Consider the following 19035-nt stretch of genomic DNA (forward strand, 5'->3'; position numbering starts at 1 on the left):
AAATGGGAAGAAGGAGCACTAAGAACATTGTCTCCATCTCCTAAAGGCGGAATATAAATGGATATGGAATATTTTGAAAGATTACTTGAGTTTTCATGGATGAAATGTTATGTCATCCTCAACAGTGGTGGGTTGCCTCCGGTTCGGACCTGTTTGCAAAAACCGGTAATAAAACTGGCGGAAGGCTCCGTCCACTGAGCCGGATGTCATCATAGGTTATTTGCGCATTCGCAGAAGCTTCTGCGCATGCACAGAAGAACGTGCGTGCACAATATGAACCGGTAGTAAAGGTAAGTAGAACCCACCCCTAATCCTCAAGCTGTTGCCAACTACTTCCTCACCCCAGTAGATGTCCTTTTTGCTTAATTTTTCATTGGGGCTGATTACATACTACAGTGTTTATGACCTGCCTTGGATTTTCAGCAAATATTGTCGGATGATTTTAGCCATCTATATTCTGGTGCTTCAGAGAGGCTTTCATATATGAATTGATGATATTCATGCTAATTGTTGTCGTGGAAAATTTAGATCTTTAGAAGGATAATATCTAAGATTTTATCTATTTACCAATTTTGAAATCCATTTTCAAGGCTCTTGTATTCTTAATAAGCCTCTACTTATTCTTCCAATCTCCATCTGGCAAATTGAATTCATTGCAGTCTGTTATACAGCCCTGCGCTTCAAATAACCTAATGGGGCTATATGTCCCATATAAATCCAAAACTAGGAGGCAGAGATCACTTGCACTTTATTGTGGTCAACTATGTGATCAGTATGGGAAATACTTCATTATTTTGGAACACATAATTATCCATAATGCAGCTTCTAATGAAGGTGTAAAGGAAGAAACATAAATAAAACGTTCCTTTACACTTAGTTCCTTTATTTTGGTTTAGTTTTGCTATTCCAGATCTGAATTGCAAAAATCCAAACCATTAGAGTTACAATTTTCTGTACAGCATACTGTCTTCTGATGTCAACCCAGGTCTGGTGAGCTTTGCAGAAAACATGGCACGAGTTATTGACGAGTTATTGAAGATTTGAAGCCTATTCCGAAGCCGGGAAGCCCGTTTCTCTTTAAAGAAGGGCGTGCGCCACGGGTTAAAAAGTGGGCAGGCTGATTGTTTTGCGCCCGCCTTTCCTTTCAGCAATAGAGCTATAATAGGTTAAAAGTTGGCTTTTACCCCCAGGATTCGAGATCATTTGAAGCTGGTGAGTGAAGTCGATTAGATCGGTACACAGGAATTATAAGAATGAGACTCTTGTAAATTAGCGCAGCCAGCCGGAGGAGAACAGCCGGCATGCAATTGCACCCGGGAAGAGAAGGAATGGTAGGCTCTGCTTGGACTGCAGATGCTGATTGGATCCGCTCCGGTTGCGCTGCCTTTCCAGATCTGTGAAAGGCGGAACTATTCCGAAGCGCAGGATCGCCTCCGCGCGACTAGGAAAAACCTGGTGCAAAATATGCGGAATTACCGTGTTTAATTTAGAAAAGGAACGCCGCTGCGGTTTTCCTAGGTCTTCCAATTTGACTGGAAAGGCCTTCCCGAATTAGCAATTCCTTTCTCAGAATTGGGTTTTATTATGGAAAAACGAGGAGTCGTTTTCCTTCCTTTCCTCCTGGGTGGAAGCCCCGAGAGGGCCCTGAAAGAGGCCTGGATCAAATAAAGAAAACATGATTCGATTTATTCAGAACAAACGTATTGGACATTGACCACGATAAACCTATTCTACTCAAATTCCATTGAGTTCAGTGGGGATTTGCTAATAAATACGGTTGTTGGAAGCACCAGATGGTTAAATGGGGTAAAAGAAGGCCTGTGACAGTCAAAGGGGAACTGTCAATCTCTAAATTTAGGAGTGGCTATATTTTAATTGCCCTTGTGACAGGAAACAATATTTGCAGAAGTTGTGTAAGGTTGAAAGGTCTCCTTGTATATCTGACTTATTAAATACCTGTTTAAATTGATAAACAATCTGTTTTAGTAAGTAAAGAAAAATAAATACATAGAATAATTTCCCCCCTTCATCACAAAAAAGATAAACAATTTTACTAACTTATTACTTCTCTTAAAATATAATAAATGATCTCTTTTTTTATATGCCATTTCTTTTCTATAAACAAAGACTTTGTTCTGATGTCAGCCAGTCCATTAAGAATTATCTGAGATCTATTTTAATCTCAATCAAATAAATCTACTTTTTATTCCTTCTTTTTACTTCTAACAATCTTGATCTTTCAAATTAGTTATTATATTTTTAACTTTCCTTTGTTACTTTATAATTATTTTTATTTTTCACAACAACAATCGTGAGGTAGGTTGAACTAGAGAAAATGATTGGCCCAAAGTCATCCAGCAGCTTTCTTGCCTAAGACTGAACTAGAACGCACAATATCCTGTTTCTAGGACAGCAAATTGGTGCTCTCGCACATGTTCTAGAACTTGATTTCATTTTTTAGTTTGTTTCTTTTCACAAAATTATTTAAAGCTTTAACAAGCCTTATATAAATCCTATAAAGCATGGGTGTCAAACTCGTTGTGTCATGTTGCTTCACATTGCTGTCATGTGATGTTTCACAACATTTTTCCCATTTGAGGGGGTGGGGTGGATGTGGCCTGCGTGTGATACATCCAGCCCACGGGCTGCCACTTGACACCCCTGCTATAAAGGAAAAGTGTGCAGGTTACGTCTGGTTTCTTATTTGCATATCCATTTCAATTATGAAAATTTCAGTTGGTTTATTTTATATGTACAGTGTAACAACTTTCTTATAGTCTGTCATTTTAAAATCCATTTTCAAATCGGCCTGAATCATGTCTGGTAATTCCTCTTCCATAACATCATTTAAACATTGTCTACAGAGGTGCACATTTCTAACATTTTTTGAGTTCATTGTTCAAAAATGTCCTTTAGTATATCCAGTGTTAAAATATTTTGCTTTATTCTGCCTTAGTTAATTGAATTTGAGTGTTCTCCTTTAATTAGCTTTTAATTCCTTCTAGTTTCCAATTTATAAAGTCTTATCTTAGTGTTTTTTTTTTTTTAAGAATTCAAAACAAAAGTATTTTCTATAGGAAAGATTTTTTTATAATTAATTCCAAAATCTTATTTCAAATTTATCTGGATGTTTGTATTTCTATTTGTAATTCTCTAAAATCAAGGTTTTATTTACCCTTTTGCTGTTTATTAAAAAAAATTATTTGCCCTACCATCATAATTAGTAAGCTAGGCTCAAACCTTCCTGTTTAGCTACAATTATGAAATACTTGGGTATAGAGATACCTTTGGAAACCAGAAGATGCTTAATAAGGAACAGAAATGGATAGATACTGAAAAAGAGAAATAGAGGGGAAGGCAAGGCAAGGCAAGGGGAAAGCAACTGTGGGAAAAGGAGACTATAGGACAATGCATTCTGTTCAAACTATTACAAGGTTTCCTGCCATTGATTTATTGATACTGGTATCATCTTTGAAGTAGCATGATTAAAAAATGCAAAGCCTATGTTTTGACAAGAAAAATAAAGATCCTGAATAGATATAAGCCACTAGAGGGAGTACCACTGATTTACAGTATGATCAGAACTTATGCTTCCTTCCATGATAGTTTGTATATATTAGCCAAAAGATTTATTCAGTTTATTTGAGTATGCTTCACCGGGATAGGGAAACAAGCAGATTGATCAAACTGACTGATATGTGCATAAGTGCACCAGTGTGCCTACCGTTCCTGTCCTAATATTCCTTTTTACATACTCTTTTCATGTATTCAAATTATATTTTTATACTTTTACCTGTTTGACAAATAAACTTACGATTATGATTATGTATGTACTTCTCTTACATTACCCTTTCCCAATTGAGTACCTTCCAAATGTTTTCCGTTATCTCAGTATCTATCTATTTTATTTTATTTATTTTTATTTACCTATTTTGTCAAGCATGTATTTGATAACAAATATAAGTCTAAACATAATTATGAATACATGAAATGGATATGGATAAAAGGAAACATTAGGACAGGGATGATAGGCACACTGGTGCGCTTAAGCACGCCCCTTAAAGACCTCTAAGGAATGGGGTGAGGTCGATAGTAGACAGTGTAAGGTTAAAATTTTGGGGGTTTGGGGAAGAAATCACAGAGTCAGGTAGTGCATTCCAGGTGTTGACAGCTCTGTTACTGAAGTTGTATTTTCTGCAGTCTAGTTTGGATCGGTTTACCATGAGTTTATATCTGTTGTGTGCTCTTGTATTGTTTTGGTTGAAGCTGAAGTACCTAGCACACCTGGCAGGCATCAGGTTGAGAAAAATTACTACATTTTTGTTTTGATAATTTAGCACCTGCGAATTGATCTAAAGGCCATGTAAGGAGAGAAACATCAAATAATTATGTAGTTTTAAAATTTTATCAGTGTTGTGCCTAAAACGGAAGAGTTATAGGCATCTGCTTGCTAATGATGTTTTTGACTGCAGCATGAAAAAAGCATTCTTCTTACATTTTCTTTGTTTTCATAACTTCTTCCTCACCTCAGCAAATATGAAAGATTTCTATATTTGGTTGAAAGATTAATCTGGATTAACGTCAAGCAAAATGCAATTTTAGACAGTCTTCAAATACTGTGATAAAAACTGATTCCTTCTTTAGTTTCTTTATCATAAAAATAATTTCTCTTTATTGCACATACACACTGGGTACTTAGAGACCTTGTGGCAATAAATCCATTTGATGAGCTCTCCTTGCTTATATATAAATGGGCTGCAACAGATGTTTTCAGGCTTCATTAGACAAAGACAGAATATTCCAGAAAATTCCAGGTTTGCATCGCTTCTTCAGAAGCCAACAAAAATAGTAAAATTTTAAAGTAAAATATATAGAAACATTGGTAGTTGGACTAAGCATCAGGACTGTCCACTATTACATTTAATGACAAAAGTTAAAAGTGATCTACATTGTCTTAATTGCTTGATTAGGACTGCTGTGTAGGACTGAATTGTAGGCATTGGATCCATGGAGTTTTCATATGTTCACCATCTTGACTTATTTGTAAAAATAATAAAGAAAAAATTAACTAATTAATTTCTCATCTCACTTCTGCAGTTCGCTGTCTTTTCCAGCACATCTCCCCAGATGCAGGCCATATCAAGAAGGGTTTATTAGGGAAAATCTTGAAAGGACATGGAAATAGCTGCTTAGCCTAATAGATGATTCGAGAAAAACCATATTTGGGATGCCATTTAGTTTAGCTACTCATTAGTCCCAATTTAAAAAATTGTGGTAGCTTTATATCATTGCCTGTTCTATCACAGCTAGTGATGAATTATTTTAATATATTCTCAATATGCCTGAGTGACTGATTGGAATTGGAATTAATGTCTTAATACACTTTTAGCACCATCATTTCTGCTTTTGTATCCCTCATTCTTTGATTGGATATGCTACTGTACCAAGTGAAATAAGAGATCATCTAACCATAATATTTGGCAAGTCAATACAGCTTGAATTGTCTATAATATTTCAAAACTCCAAGGGGAATTTGAAATACCTCTTTCTTTGAGACTAATACTTCTACTTCTGTAACAATTTACTCCAGTGGTGCAGTTGTATGCAGAAGTAAGCAATTATATGCAGAAATATCCTGAAGAGAATAAAAGGAAGAATTTGTTTACCAAGTATTTGTTTTCCCAACCCTGGAATGTTTTAGAGGTTTTGGATTACAACTTCAACTCTTCCCAGTCATTCATCTTCAACACATACCGATAGCATGTAATGTAGTTCAGTTCACTTGAGGTGCTAATTAGCCTACCTGAAATTTTCCCTATAGAAGAACTGATAATTTATTAACTGTGCTATTGTGCTAAGAAATTTTTATCTGGACTCTGGCAGTATGTATATAATGTATATAATATACATTGGTTTTCAATTAGTGTGATGTATGACTGCAGTTAATATGAATAAACCGCATTTGACCAATGACAGCAAGTTAGTTTATATAATAGGCTAAGTCAAACAAACCACATTACAGTTCAGAGCAATACTGTATATGAACACAGTTTGCAAGTATTATATCGAATCATCAGCAATGTACTACGTATATAATCCATAGGTGGCAATACAATCTACTAGAACAACTTTATATAACCTTCCTATATAGTATTTAAAAAGTGTCACTAAGGATTGTGATATTTAATAATACCAGATAGTTATTTCTTTGGGTTAAAAGAGTTCTAAAGAAAATGGAAAAATTACTCAACAATTTTACATACTAAATTCTGTTGTTGATTTTTTACAGTCATATTTCCCTTATTGTAAATTAATGCAACTTAAGCAATAATTTACAAGCATACCATTTCATATGAATGTATGACAAAGCACAGGAAAACATTTTTTTCATAGAATCAGTGTTATTTAAAAATACATTTTTGCTCTTTCAAATGTAGTGCTTGGGTAAAAGAATAATATTTAATTGGGGCCAGAGAAGTGAGAACTCTTGATTCTGGATTAGTTGTATGTGGCACAATATGGAAAGCAGTCATTGATAACTTTTAATACCATCTTTTTACCAATTATTATGTCATAATTTTTAAAAAGAACTTAGAACCTTAACCATTTTACATAAATCTTAATTAAATTAAATCACCTTAATAAAGAATCATTAAGATGATTGTAATTTAATTTTTCAGTAACATAAGTAGACATTACCCATTTGACAAATCCTGTTTTAACTTTGTTTAACGTAGATTAGGTACATTATTTTGATCTGTAGTACTGGGAAATCATAAGTTTATAATGGAAAACAACTTTGTATACTTGGAATCGCTGTTGATTGAATTTGGCCTTCTTGGTTTCATTTATGTTTCCTGGGTAGAATTACCTACGTAGAAGTCTAAAAGCATTTCTGTTACTGTTGATTGAAAATCCATTCCTCTCCAGTATGACTGGAGATCCAATTTTGTACTTTTCATTTCTAAATGATTTTAATAGCAAGAACAGTTCCTTAAAATATTGAACTTTGTTGAGAAAGAACTAAAACCAGCAATGTTTCATGTTTAATGACACATCTAGCACAGGTAATCCTAATTACTATTATTAATCATACTAATATTTTGATTTAAATTAATACTGAAGTAGCTTCTAAACCCAAACAAAATCTAGAATGAGACCAAGCCATTAAAAGACAAATATTGTCAGTTAATATCATGGGAAAGCCTAATTATAAAGTGGTGAGTGGTTTTCATATGCCTAAGAGACATCAGAAGTGAGGCCTTGCAATTCTCACCTAAGACAAAGTTGTCTTTCAATCACTAAAGAATGGAAGTTGATCAGGTGTAGCCCAGCAGGCTGGATGTCTCCTGATGTCAATATAATGAGAGATGTTCTTTAGTTAGACCTTCTTCAGCATTGTTAACTACACTAATATAATCACATTACAGTGAGGCTTGAGGTAATGATCAATTAAGCATATTAACAATGTATAGTAAATCTCTGGGATTTTTTTTTATTTAAAATTTAATAGCATGCCTTTTATATTGATCTTCATCCAAAAAAGCTTGTAGAGCAGTATGCACAGCCTTAAGCACACAATATAAATGAACTGCTAGGAGGAAAAGAGGCGTTGGACTTATCGTGAACGCTCTTTCTCCAGGAGATGCGGAGTGAGTCAGAAGTGGGATGATCCAGCCCGTCTGGCCAATCACTAAATCGGATAATCTTGGCCACGCCTACTCAGGCCTCCCTTCCTTCCAGTTTGTTCGACGAAGGCAGATCTGCAAAACAGTCTCAAGGCAAGAAAGTACAAGAGAAATCGCAGACGGGTGGGGCTGACCCACTCCGCATCCCCTGGAGAAAGAGCGTTCACGGTAAGTCCAACGCCTCTTCTCCCACTAGGATGCGGAGTGGGTCAGAAGTGGGACATACCCAAGCTTGTCAAGTCGTTGGGCGGGAAGTCTGTGATGGTCGATGTCGAGGTGCCAGATGTACCTGTTGGAGCACTCTCCTTCTGAAGGCTGCCTCGGCGGAGGCAAAGGTGTCCAAAACCGTAATGCTTGATGAATGGAATAGGAGAGGCCCAGGTAGCTGCCCAGCAAATTTCCTCGAGGGAGGCCTGCGTGGCCCAAGCAGCGGTAGTAGCTGCACTCCGTGTGGAGTGAGCCATGATACGACGTGGAATGGGGAGAGATTGTGAGTCGTAAGCTTTGGAGATGCAAGCTCGGATCCAACGCCCTATGGTGACTGAGGAAGCCTTGGATCCCAAAGACGAGGGTTGAAAAGAGAGAAATAGGGCTTCGGAGTGTCTTGAATGAGCGGTCCGAGAAATATATATCTTTAGAGCCCTGCGAACATCAAGGGTCCGCCACTTGTGTTCCAGGGGGTGAGAGGGATTGGGGCAAAAGTTAGGCAGGATAACCTCTTGCTCACGATGGAACCGTGAGTTAATTTTTGGCACAAATGCAGGGTCCAATCGGAGAATTACCCTATCTGGGTGTATCACACCAAATCTGGCCTGACAGAAAGAGCTGCCAGTTCAGAAATGCGTCGGGCCGAAGTTATGGCCACCAGGAAGGCCACTTTCATGGTTAGAAATCTGAGGGAGGCAGTACGTAAAGGTTCAAAGGGTGGGCCCGTCAAGGCTGACAGCACATGTGGCAAATCCCAAGTGGGATATCGATGTACTATGGGAGGACGTAGATTTCGAACCCCACGCAGGAATCTCCGGATAGAGAGGTGGTGAGACAGAGGCACGCCGTCCCTGGGTGACAACACCGTGGCGAGAGCTGCGACATGTCACTTGAGGGTATTATGCGCCAGGCCCTTGCTGTAGCCATCATGGAGAAACTCCAACACCTGTGGAACAGAAGCTGACAATGGGTTAATTTCGCGCGCAGAGCACCATGAGATAAATACCTTCCATGTGATGTTGTAGAGTCTGATGGTAGACTCCTCTCGGCTTGTCGTTCGTTCAGAACTGCGATAGGAAATAATCACCAGTAACGCACAGAGAATCAGGGTTTACTTTGGCAATGATAAGCTTGCAGTCAAAAGTAAAGTACAAGTCGGTGTTTTGGTTCAAAGTCAGCGCTGGGTGTAATCACACCCCAGCGCTATTTAACAAAAACTCAGCCCCTTAAACATACATCCGGTGATTATCAATCAAGCACCCCCCCACTCCCTTAACAGTAACAGCTGCGAGCACCAGAGCAGCGAGGACAGCAGAATCGGAGAGGCCCGGCAACGTCATCAATCATCACCCTGAATGCTGCTATCCAGGAACTGTTTGTGTGTTCGCTGCGGCTGCTTATCTCCACTTCTTCGTCTCCCACACCCCCCATCGATGGCGAGCTCCGGTAGGACTCGACAACTCCTTTTTGTCAGCCTGCATCACCCGGATGAAGTTTTCTGAGTATCTCGCTTCCCTCAAGAGGAGCCCTTCAAGCGCCAAGCGGTTAGGCTGAGCCACTGGGGCTCTGGGTGCTGGATTGTCCCTTGACTGAGGGACACCTTCTCTGGAGGGAGTTGAGAGGGCTACGAGGTCGGAAAACCATGGTCTTCTTGGCCAATAAGGAGCGACGAAGACGACGTCCGCTTCCTCGGCTATGATCCTGCGAAGGACCCGCGGGATTAATGGAATCGGCGGGAACGCATAAAGTAGTTCCCGAGGCCATGGACAGCGGAGTGCATTTGTGTCCTCCACCCCCTGCGATGGGTAGTGGGTGAAGAATCGTCGTAGCTGTGTGTTCTCCGGGGATGCAAAGAGGTCCACCTGTGGTTGGCCGAACCAAAGACAGATGTCCCAAAACAGGCTGGGATTGAGGCGCCATTCCGATGTGTCTATTGTGGTGCGGCTGAGATAGTCTGCCTGGAGGTTGTCCTTCCCTGCGATGTGATCCGCCCTGAGGGACTGAAGGTGAGATTCCGCCCACCTCCCGAGAAGAAGAGCCTCCTGCATTAGGGTCCTGGACCTTGTGCCCCCTTGGCGATTGACGTGTGCTTTCGCCGACACGTTGTCTGTAAGCACCAGCAAGTGTTGTCCCTGGACAGTCGATGAAAGGACCGAAGGGCCAGGCGAATGGCCCTGAGTTCCAGTAGGTTGATACTGGACCTGGCCTCCGTCGGGGACCACCGCCCTTGAGCGACCTGGGGACCCAGGAGCGCGCCCCAGCCAGTCAGACTGGCGTCTGTAGTCATATTCAGAGGAGGTACGTCCAAGAAGATGCACCCTTTGTCCAGAGCCGGGGACAGCCACCAGTGCAATGATCTGCGTACCGACAGGGGGACCCTGATCTTGGATTTGGAGGCCGCTGACCGTGCCCGTTGATGAGGGAGCAGCAGCCATTGAAGACTGTGGCCATGAAGCCGAGCCGAGGGAACTATGTCTGTGCATGAAACTAGTTTCCCCAGCAGGTGGGATAGGTCTAGCGTGGGAGCTGTCGGGTCTTGTAACAGATGCCGAATCAGGGATCTGAGGCTGTCTTTCCTCTCCTGAAAAAGGAATACCTGCCCTACCTGCGTGTCTATAATTGCCCCTAAATGAGTTAGGCGAGTTTGTGGGTCCAACTGACTCTTGGGCTTGTTGACTAGGAACCCATGATTCTGTAATATTTGCAATGTGAGAGACACATTGGTTCTGGCTTTGTTGAGGGACGAGGCTTGTATTAAAATATCGTCCAGATAAGCCTGAATTCGAATCGGAATGGACATCAGAAGTGGGGCCTTGCAATTCTCACCTAAGACAAAGTTGTCTTTCAATCACTAAAGAATGGAAGTTGATCAGGTGTAGCCCAGCAGGCTGGATGTCTCCTGATGTCAATATAATGAGAGATGTTCTTTAGTTAGACCTTCTTCAGCATTGTTAACTACACTAATATAATCACATTACAGTGAGGCTTGAGGTAATGATCAATTAAGCATATTAACAATGTATAGTAAATCTCTGGGATTTTTTTTTATTTAAAATTTAATAGCATGCCTTTTAAATTGATCTTCATCCAAAAAAGCTTGTAGAGCAGTATGCACAGCCTTAAGCACACAATATAAATGAACTGCTAGGAGGAAAACAATGTCGGTTGGAATTAGGCAGTACTGAAACTGAATCAAATAAATAATTCCTAAAGTTAACTATTTTTACCTACCTGCCAGTTATAGTGAAAGAAGTTCATATGATACAGTGGAATGCTGTTGGGTATATGACACGGAGTCGTATCCTCTGAGGGTGGATGGAGGACTATCAAGTGACAAAACTTGTGCTGTGATGCTTACCTCAATGTTTACATGTTTGTGTTGACATTGCAATGCAAATATGAAAGCGTAGAGCTTGTATCATCATGATGCAGATTTTGTAATTTTGGCTAAGTTATGCTATGCTATGTAAAAGCCATACAGGTAGTCCTCAATTTACAACCATAATTGAGCCCAAAATTGTTAAGTGAGTTTTGACCCGTTTTATGACTTTTCTTGCCTCAGTTTTAAATGAATCACTGCAGTTGATAAATTAGTAATCCAGTTGTTAGTGAACCTATCTTCCCCATTGACTTTGCTGGCCAGAAGGTTGCCAAAGGGGGTCACATGACCTTGGGACACAGCAACGGTCAAAAATATGAACCAGTTGCTAAGCACCTGAATTTTGATCACATGATCATGGGGATGCTGCAAAAAAAAAATCATGACTGAAAAATGGTCATAAGTCACTTTTTTCAGTGCCATTGTAACTTTGAATGGTCATTAAATGAACTACATGTATTCTGTCTGAAAAAAACTCTTGTCCTTTATTTATTTTTATTATAAACAAGAGCTTTAAATGAATGTTACTGTTTCCCCCATCAAGTGTTTTATCAAGATTGCCCTGGAACTGCATCTAATTCTCACCTTATTTTGGAATAATAACAAAATAAGATATTTATCCATGAGAATGAGGACATAATTAATGTCTTATTTATTGAATCAACATTTGAATTTACACATTGTAATCATGGTTTGCTTACTCATGGTTTATTAAATAAACCACACATTACTGGGTTAATACTAGACAACATCTTCAATATAGTTTACAAACTAGATGAGTGAGATCATGAACTCACTAAATCCAGACATAGAAAGTTTCATATGAGTATCCACCTTCTTCATTATGATTTTACTGATTGCTGTTGTGATTTCAGCTAGGGGTTCAAGCCCAGCTTTCTTCCCAAAACCTGATTAATTTTCACACCAAGATGTTATCTCAAGCTTTTTTATTACATATGGTATTTATTACCGGTTACTTCTATAATTACAAACATAAATTTTTATACAGTTCATGGAAGCTAGAATTCTCATGTAAATTTATATTTAAGAATATGGTTTTCATTTTTGTTTCGATATGGCAGTATATCAAGCTAGTTGAGCCCTTATTTGAAGTTTGAATGATAAAAGTCAGAGTTGTCCTCAATGAATATCTCAATGGACTCAAAACTTGGAATAATTTAAACCGTAAAGTCTCCTTAGAGTTTGACCGCTAGAGAGTGTAGCATGTGTAGAGACTGTAACGTAGAAACATGTTGTTTGTCATGTTTTATTTGGAGAGTTTTGTTTGATCTACAATCTGGGATTTGTTGATGCTTTATTTAGAGAGCCAAAAAATTCCAGTTCTGTCAGTATAACAGTGGATCCTGAAGGGTTGCATACAAAGGCAAGAGAATATGCAGTCTTATTGCATTTACTGAAGAGCACTGTTGTATCATCCTTAACAAAACCTCTGAGTAACACATCCATAGTTGAAACTAGAAAGCGAGACCTGAAATATAATATTTAATCTGAAAGTAGTAGTATTCAAGACTATAGGAAAGCTCTCTGGGGAGGAAATGCCTTTCTTGACTTTGTGGAATCACTAACAAGGCCTTGAAAATGATCTACAGAATCGGACAGATGATTGCACATATGGAGTGAGAAGAAGTTAACATGTTTAGGCTTCATAGTACTGCCATTTATATTTATATTTGGTAAGGAAATGGCTAGGGAGAGAAATCACAGTGTTGTAGCATAATATAATTGCAATAATTCCTTGAACTATTTTTTACTAGATAAAGTTTGATAATTTTCATTGTGGCTGTACTAATATAGTAACCATAATTCAAGTGCAAGATTATGTCACAATTACACCTTAACTATTACTGATACAGAGAGTCCTCACTGAATGACCACTTCTTCAGCCGCCATTCAAAGTTATGATGGTACTGAATGAGGGGGACTTATGACAACTCATAGTTGTTCGCACAATCGTGATTGTGATTCAGGTGCTTAGCAACTGGCTCACAATTATGATGTTTCAGCATACTGTAATTGCATTATCGATATTTGCAACATTCACTGCTGACTTCTAACAAGCAAAGGCAATGAGAAATTCAGCAGGAGGTCACAAATGGTCATCTCTTGACTATAAGATACTGTAATTGTGCGAGAATCATCTAACTATGGTTAACTGGGATTGCCATCATAACTCAATGCAGTATTGTAGAATTGGCCTTTATGACTATGTTGTTTAACAACAAACTTGCCAGTCCCAATTATCATTGTTAAGTGAGGACAACCTGTAGGAGAAGAAAGGGAAGTAAATCTGTGGTAAATATTGCATTCCATTCAGTTGTGAAATCCAACAGGTTCTGACAGGTTCTGGAGAACCGGTAGCGGAAATTTTGAGCAGTTAGGAGAACCGGTAGCAGAAATTTTGAGTAGTTCGGAGAATCGGCAAATACCACATCTGGCTGGTCCCAGAGTGGGATGGGAATGGAGATTTTGCAATATACTTCCCCAGGAGTGGGGTGGGAATGGAGATTTTTTTTTTTAATTTGATTTATATGCCGCCCTTCTCCGAAGACTCAGGGCGGCTTACAATGTGCTCAGCAATAGCCTTCATCCTTTTGTATATTTATACAAAGTCAGCTTATTGCCCCCACAAACTGGGTCCTCATTTCACCTACCTTAGAAAGGATGGAAGGCTGAGTCAACCTTGAGCCTTGGCGAGATTCGAACCCTGCAGTAATTGCAGGCAGCTGGTCTTAAGCAGCTTAATAACAGGGTGCCTTTTGCAGTATCCTTCCCCTGTCACACCCACCAAGCCATGCCCACCAAGCCATACCCACAGAACCGGTAGTAAAAAAATTTGGATTTCACCACTGATTCTATCCTGGAATATGGTTGGCATGACTGGCATAACTGGATTGTTTCGACAAGACCACTGTAACCAATTTTTCATTTTTAAATAGTGCTTTATTTGATTCCTTTCAAGGTAATCAAGTGAAAAGATGTGCAAGATAACAACGGTTTTACTGGCTTTGCTAAGCCTGAGTTTCTCCTTAGAATTAAGCAGCTGCCATGTACGATGGAGTGCCATGGGGAATATTTTTAGAAGACTAAAATATGCTTTGCCATCACAAGGAGATCCTGGACAACCACTGTTTCTAACACCTTACATTGAAAGCGGTAAAACTGAGGAAGGTAACATTGATTTATAAAGATGACATTTTTAAAAGACTTAAACCATGCAAAAAGATAATATTTCCAGTGTCTCCAGCTTTTCTGCAGTGTCTGCACATAATAAATCTAAGACTGTGCAAAGGATTCCCAAGAGAAGTTTTGTAAAATGCTCAAGCAGCTGTGATTTTTGCAAGTTCCCTCCTTTTGTGGGAGCTGTTCCCAGTTGTGCCTGCATAAAAGTACAAGTATAATCACTACACCTTTTTTCATTGCCATCTGTTTGTTTGTTTATAGTTATCCCTATTAAAATCCAGTGGTTACAACAGTAAGATTTGAGGATGTATTTTAAACTTTGCATTATGTTTGACTGGAACTTTACATAAATGTAGTTGAATTGGAGGAATGTATTTTACGTTTATTCTCTTTCTATCATTGTTTGGATTGTGGACCACCCAGGTCCATAGAGTAAAAATGCAGACATTTGCCACAGGTCATATTACAGTCTGGATATCTGTATGGATACAACTTGAAGAAAACAAAAACTTTTAAATGTATTGTGTTTCCAGTTGCCAAGTTATAATATGTTTTACAGGAAATTCAAAGAACTGGAATCCTTTCTCACTTTTCATAAGTAGGGGGGACTGAGGCAAACTTACTATTGTTCCAACTGAAATTTTCTCATCTTAAAGCTTTAAATTAATATTGCAAAGCCAGCATTGTGTGATCGGTGTAATTGTGACTTCCCATGGAAAGGAGGATATAAACTTACTGCTGTCGTAGCAATCTGAACCAGTATACTTACTGGCAAATTAATAGAAGTTGGCTTTTTTATTCATTTTCTCTTTCTTGTAAATTAAACAAGCATATTTTTTTTTGAAATCCATCATTACAGCAAGAGAAAGTATATTTATAAAAAACCCAGATCCTCGTAATACTTAAATGAAGCTGAGTACCTCATATGTTTATCCCAGCTTTTCACTGTTGGTTCTTAATTAGAAAAAGTGGTACACCATTTAAATAATAATAAAAAATTAAAATAAATTTTTATTTTTTTAAGTTAAATATTTTTTTCTGGGTAATTGTGTAAACATTAGAGTAATTTTGTCCAAACTGTATCCTGCAGGCCTCATGTGGCCTGGACACCTGGTAATGTGGCCCCACAAGATAATTTTAAAAATGTTAAAAGATAAAGGAAGTTTGTTATTTATATATGTTTTATACGTGACCCATGACAATTCTTGTTCACTCAGTGTGGTCCAGACAAGCCAAACAATCATACATTACAATGATTGGATTGTTGAAAATGTTTATTTATTTTTATTACTTTTTATGCACAAGTCAGTTATATTGTATATATTCAGATTCTTGAATTCTAGTCCAATCCTTCATTTAAACAAATGATAATGATTTATCATTCTTTCAAAGGAAGGCAACTAAGCCTAGTGGAACATCTTCCAGGACCTAATGTGAAGAGTTATTCAGGCTATCTGACAGTCAACAAGACTTACAATAACAACCTTTTCTTCTGGTTCTTTCCTGCTCAGGTGGGTACAATATATTTTTCACCTTTTGGAACTAGAAGACGAGATTAGAAAGGCAATTGCCTCTGTAGTGTGGGTACATCTGATATTAAAGGAACCTTAAGCCCATAGAAGCGGTAAAAAGAAACACTACACTATCATTTATCATTTTTAGACAAATGATTCTCTTGTTATAATTTTTTAGATAAATAATTATTTCTGTATTACTCTACTGTATGAGGCTATGAATAGATTTATATCAGAAAGAAAGTCCTGGGCTACTATATGTTAGTATATTAAAGGCTGGGAAAATAACGCACCTCAATTATTTTGATACATACACACTGATGATGCATAGACAAAATAAAATTTGAATGTAACATTGGGATAATTTAAAATATGACCTCACATTTACTTTATTATTTTTTAAGTGAAAGAGTGATGTGAGCTCCCTTCCCCACCCCCGTGTACTCTATATTGGAAAGATGTGTTTATAAAGTATCTTGAAATTGTTTCCTGATTAGATCCATAATGACAATCTGTTGTTTAATTATGGATGTTTGAGACCAAAAATGCTAATGGGAATGATGTATATAGTCAAAGATACAAATAATAAATACTACAAATATATGAATATTGTGCTAACTTATAAGCCATGATTTATAAAACCATGGTAGCTGAGGTTCACATATATTGCTAAGTCGAAATCAAATAAGCCATCATATAGTTTGGTACCATGTGTGAATCCAGCCATTGAGGACTACTTGCAAAAGCGCATTAATTACTATGAATTTATGCCAGTAAGCATGAAATATTTTACATTTCTTAAAGGTGTATTAGCATGCTGTAAATTCTAAGGCTCCTTGGAATATGTGAAAATATAGTTTTGAACAAGAATACCAGTACAAGTTAAAGTTAAAACATGAATTGTTCTGTTAACAATGTAGTTGTAATCTCAGGTGATATGATGGTGGTGGCTATATTCTTGAGTTATTATTCCATTTATAATGAATATGAGAAAGGAAAAAAAGTATTGGCAGTAATAATGTTTTATTTAGAGGAGAATCTGAATGCTTTTCCCCAGGACTTACAGAGGTAATCATGAAAAAAGAATAATGAAATAAGTACTCCTGAAATTGCTCAAGGTTTCATTATTTTTATATTCAGATTGCAATGTATAGAAATCCTGGGGGAGACATTGTTTTGCTAGTTTACCCATGAGCAGATTTTGTTAGTCTAGACTAGAATTTCATAATAGAGTTTCAGATAATCTAGATCTGTTCCACGTGCATTTAGCAACATAGCTGTAAACTTTTCTGTCTCTTTTCTCTTACTATAAAATCTGCAACTTTCTTTTCTCTGAATATCAACAATTAAAGACTGTGCAGGTGTTTGATTTTTTTAAATATTTATAAATCTTTCTGTCCCAATGGTTCCTTCTGGCTTTGTGCAGCTGTAAAAACATTCCTTTATCAAAACAATCAAATTAAGAACAGGGCAACTCATGTGGAAACATTTAGAGAGTAGAATACTACCTTAAACCCATCAAACACTAGTCTAAACAAAGCAGGATTTACAGCCTACCTAAAAGTAGGCAAACACAAACCAACTGTTTCCATTGGGAATTTTATAAAAGAATGGTTGACACAGACAGAGCATTGTATTGAGATATTTCTGCGTCTGGGCATAAATAAACATTAGATAAGAAGTTAGTTCCTACATTACAATTAGTGACTAGATCAATTGTTAAGAAGATAACAAGGCACTTTTCTTTATACTCATTCAAGGCAGTAGAACGTTTGCAAAACAGTTGCTTTTTTAAGAGGATTTTTAAAAGGTAAGTGATATTACCTCCTAGCTAGTGTGGAATTATAACCACTGTAGTTTAAAAGAATAGCCAAGTAACCTAGCTTCATTTGAAGATCTGTATCACTTAATGGATAACAGGAGTTCCTGATTGCCGACATTATTATATCTCTAGGTGAAGTGTACAGCTCTTGGAAAAATATTCAGGACACTACTCTTCCCAAGTATGTTTGCTTTTTTACCTGTCAAATGCCTCCTTTTAAAGCAGTGAGATATTTATATTTATATCCTCAAAATCTGAAGAACACTAATTTTAGAATGCTGCACTGCACTTCCCACAGCAGTTTTGGTGGACTGATACAAAAAAAAAAAAAAAAAAGCATTTGATCCCTGTGGACTAGGGGCCATTGAAACTACAGTTCACATCCTGCTATACTGCATTTTCTATAAGGACTTATAGACTCAATTGATTACACATCACCTAATAAAATAAATAGGAAATACTAATCTTTTATGTACAATGATTGTTATCAGATCAGTACGAAGTAGTTTCTCTGAATGTGGCCAGTCTATAATGTTGTATCCTAAATTAGGAAGACTCAAATTGTTCACTGATAATCCATGACCAATTGTAATTATTTTTATTTTTACTATTATATTGTTTTTATGACTTTTATTTGTAATGCTGATATGTGACCGTAAAATAAAAATTTATTGATAATTATCAAGCTAACCTGATTAAATTGGATGGGAATTTATTTCTATCTCAACATGGTGTTTGAAAAAGTTGATTAAAAACTTGGTATTGAAAAGTCTAGTATATGTTTATTTCAGAATGGTAGCCAAAAAGCCTCATACTGTGCTGTTCTGCTCTCTCTCTCACACACACACAGACACACACTTAACAGTGGTTTAGTGGGTTTGTTAATATTCCCCAGCAACTCCTTTCACCAAAAAACCCAGAACTGTCCCAATTAATTCCAACCACAAGCAGACCAATGCTAGTCCACAGAGCAATGGCAATGAGTCTACGAGGTACTTAACAATTTCCAAATAAAAATAAACCCACCAGGCAAAATTAAATCCACAATAACAGAGGGTTCACAAGGCAAGAAAGGTCCAACATTCACAAGGCACAATCCAAGTCAAGGCACAATGTCATTCCAAAGCATGGCAAGAATCATAATCATCAGAAACACAGAGCTATGAAATGAACACATTGTTCCCAGCATCACCTCTATCTGTCTGCTGTCTTAAAATAGCCAGC

General features: G+C 37.7%; 1 protein-coding gene across 4 annotated transcripts in view; it reads left to right on the top strand.

Annotated features, from left to right (window-relative positions):
* Window positions 1-1079: 1079 nt before the first annotated feature.
* Window positions 1080-19035, top strand: part of CPVL (carboxypeptidase vitellogenic like) — a 43141-nt gene continuing 25185 nt past the window's right edge. The window contains exons 1-4 of one of the 4 annotated variants that reach the window (XM_034402554.3): window positions 1127-1212; window positions 7643-7856; window positions 14255-14463; window positions 15868-15986. In XM_034402554.3, the coding sequence (XP_034258445.1) occupies window positions 14271-14463; window positions 15868-15986 (312 nt within the window). In that variant the 5' untranslated portion in view covers window positions 1127-1212; window positions 7643-7856; window positions 14255-14270. Of the gene's footprint in view, window positions 1332-7642; window positions 7857-14254; window positions 14464-15867; window positions 15987-19035 lie in introns of all 4 variants that reach the window. The other 3 variants (XM_060685742.2, XM_034402553.2, XM_034402555.2) reach the window with 3 other exon arrangements.

The sequence above is a fragment of the Pantherophis guttatus genome, chromosome 4 (genome assembly GCF_059756535.1).
Source record: "Pantherophis guttatus breed Tessera chromosome 4, ASM5975653v1, whole genome shotgun sequence".
Classification (NCBI taxonomy): domain Eukaryota; kingdom Metazoa; phylum Chordata; class Lepidosauria; order Squamata; family Colubridae; genus Pantherophis; species Pantherophis guttatus.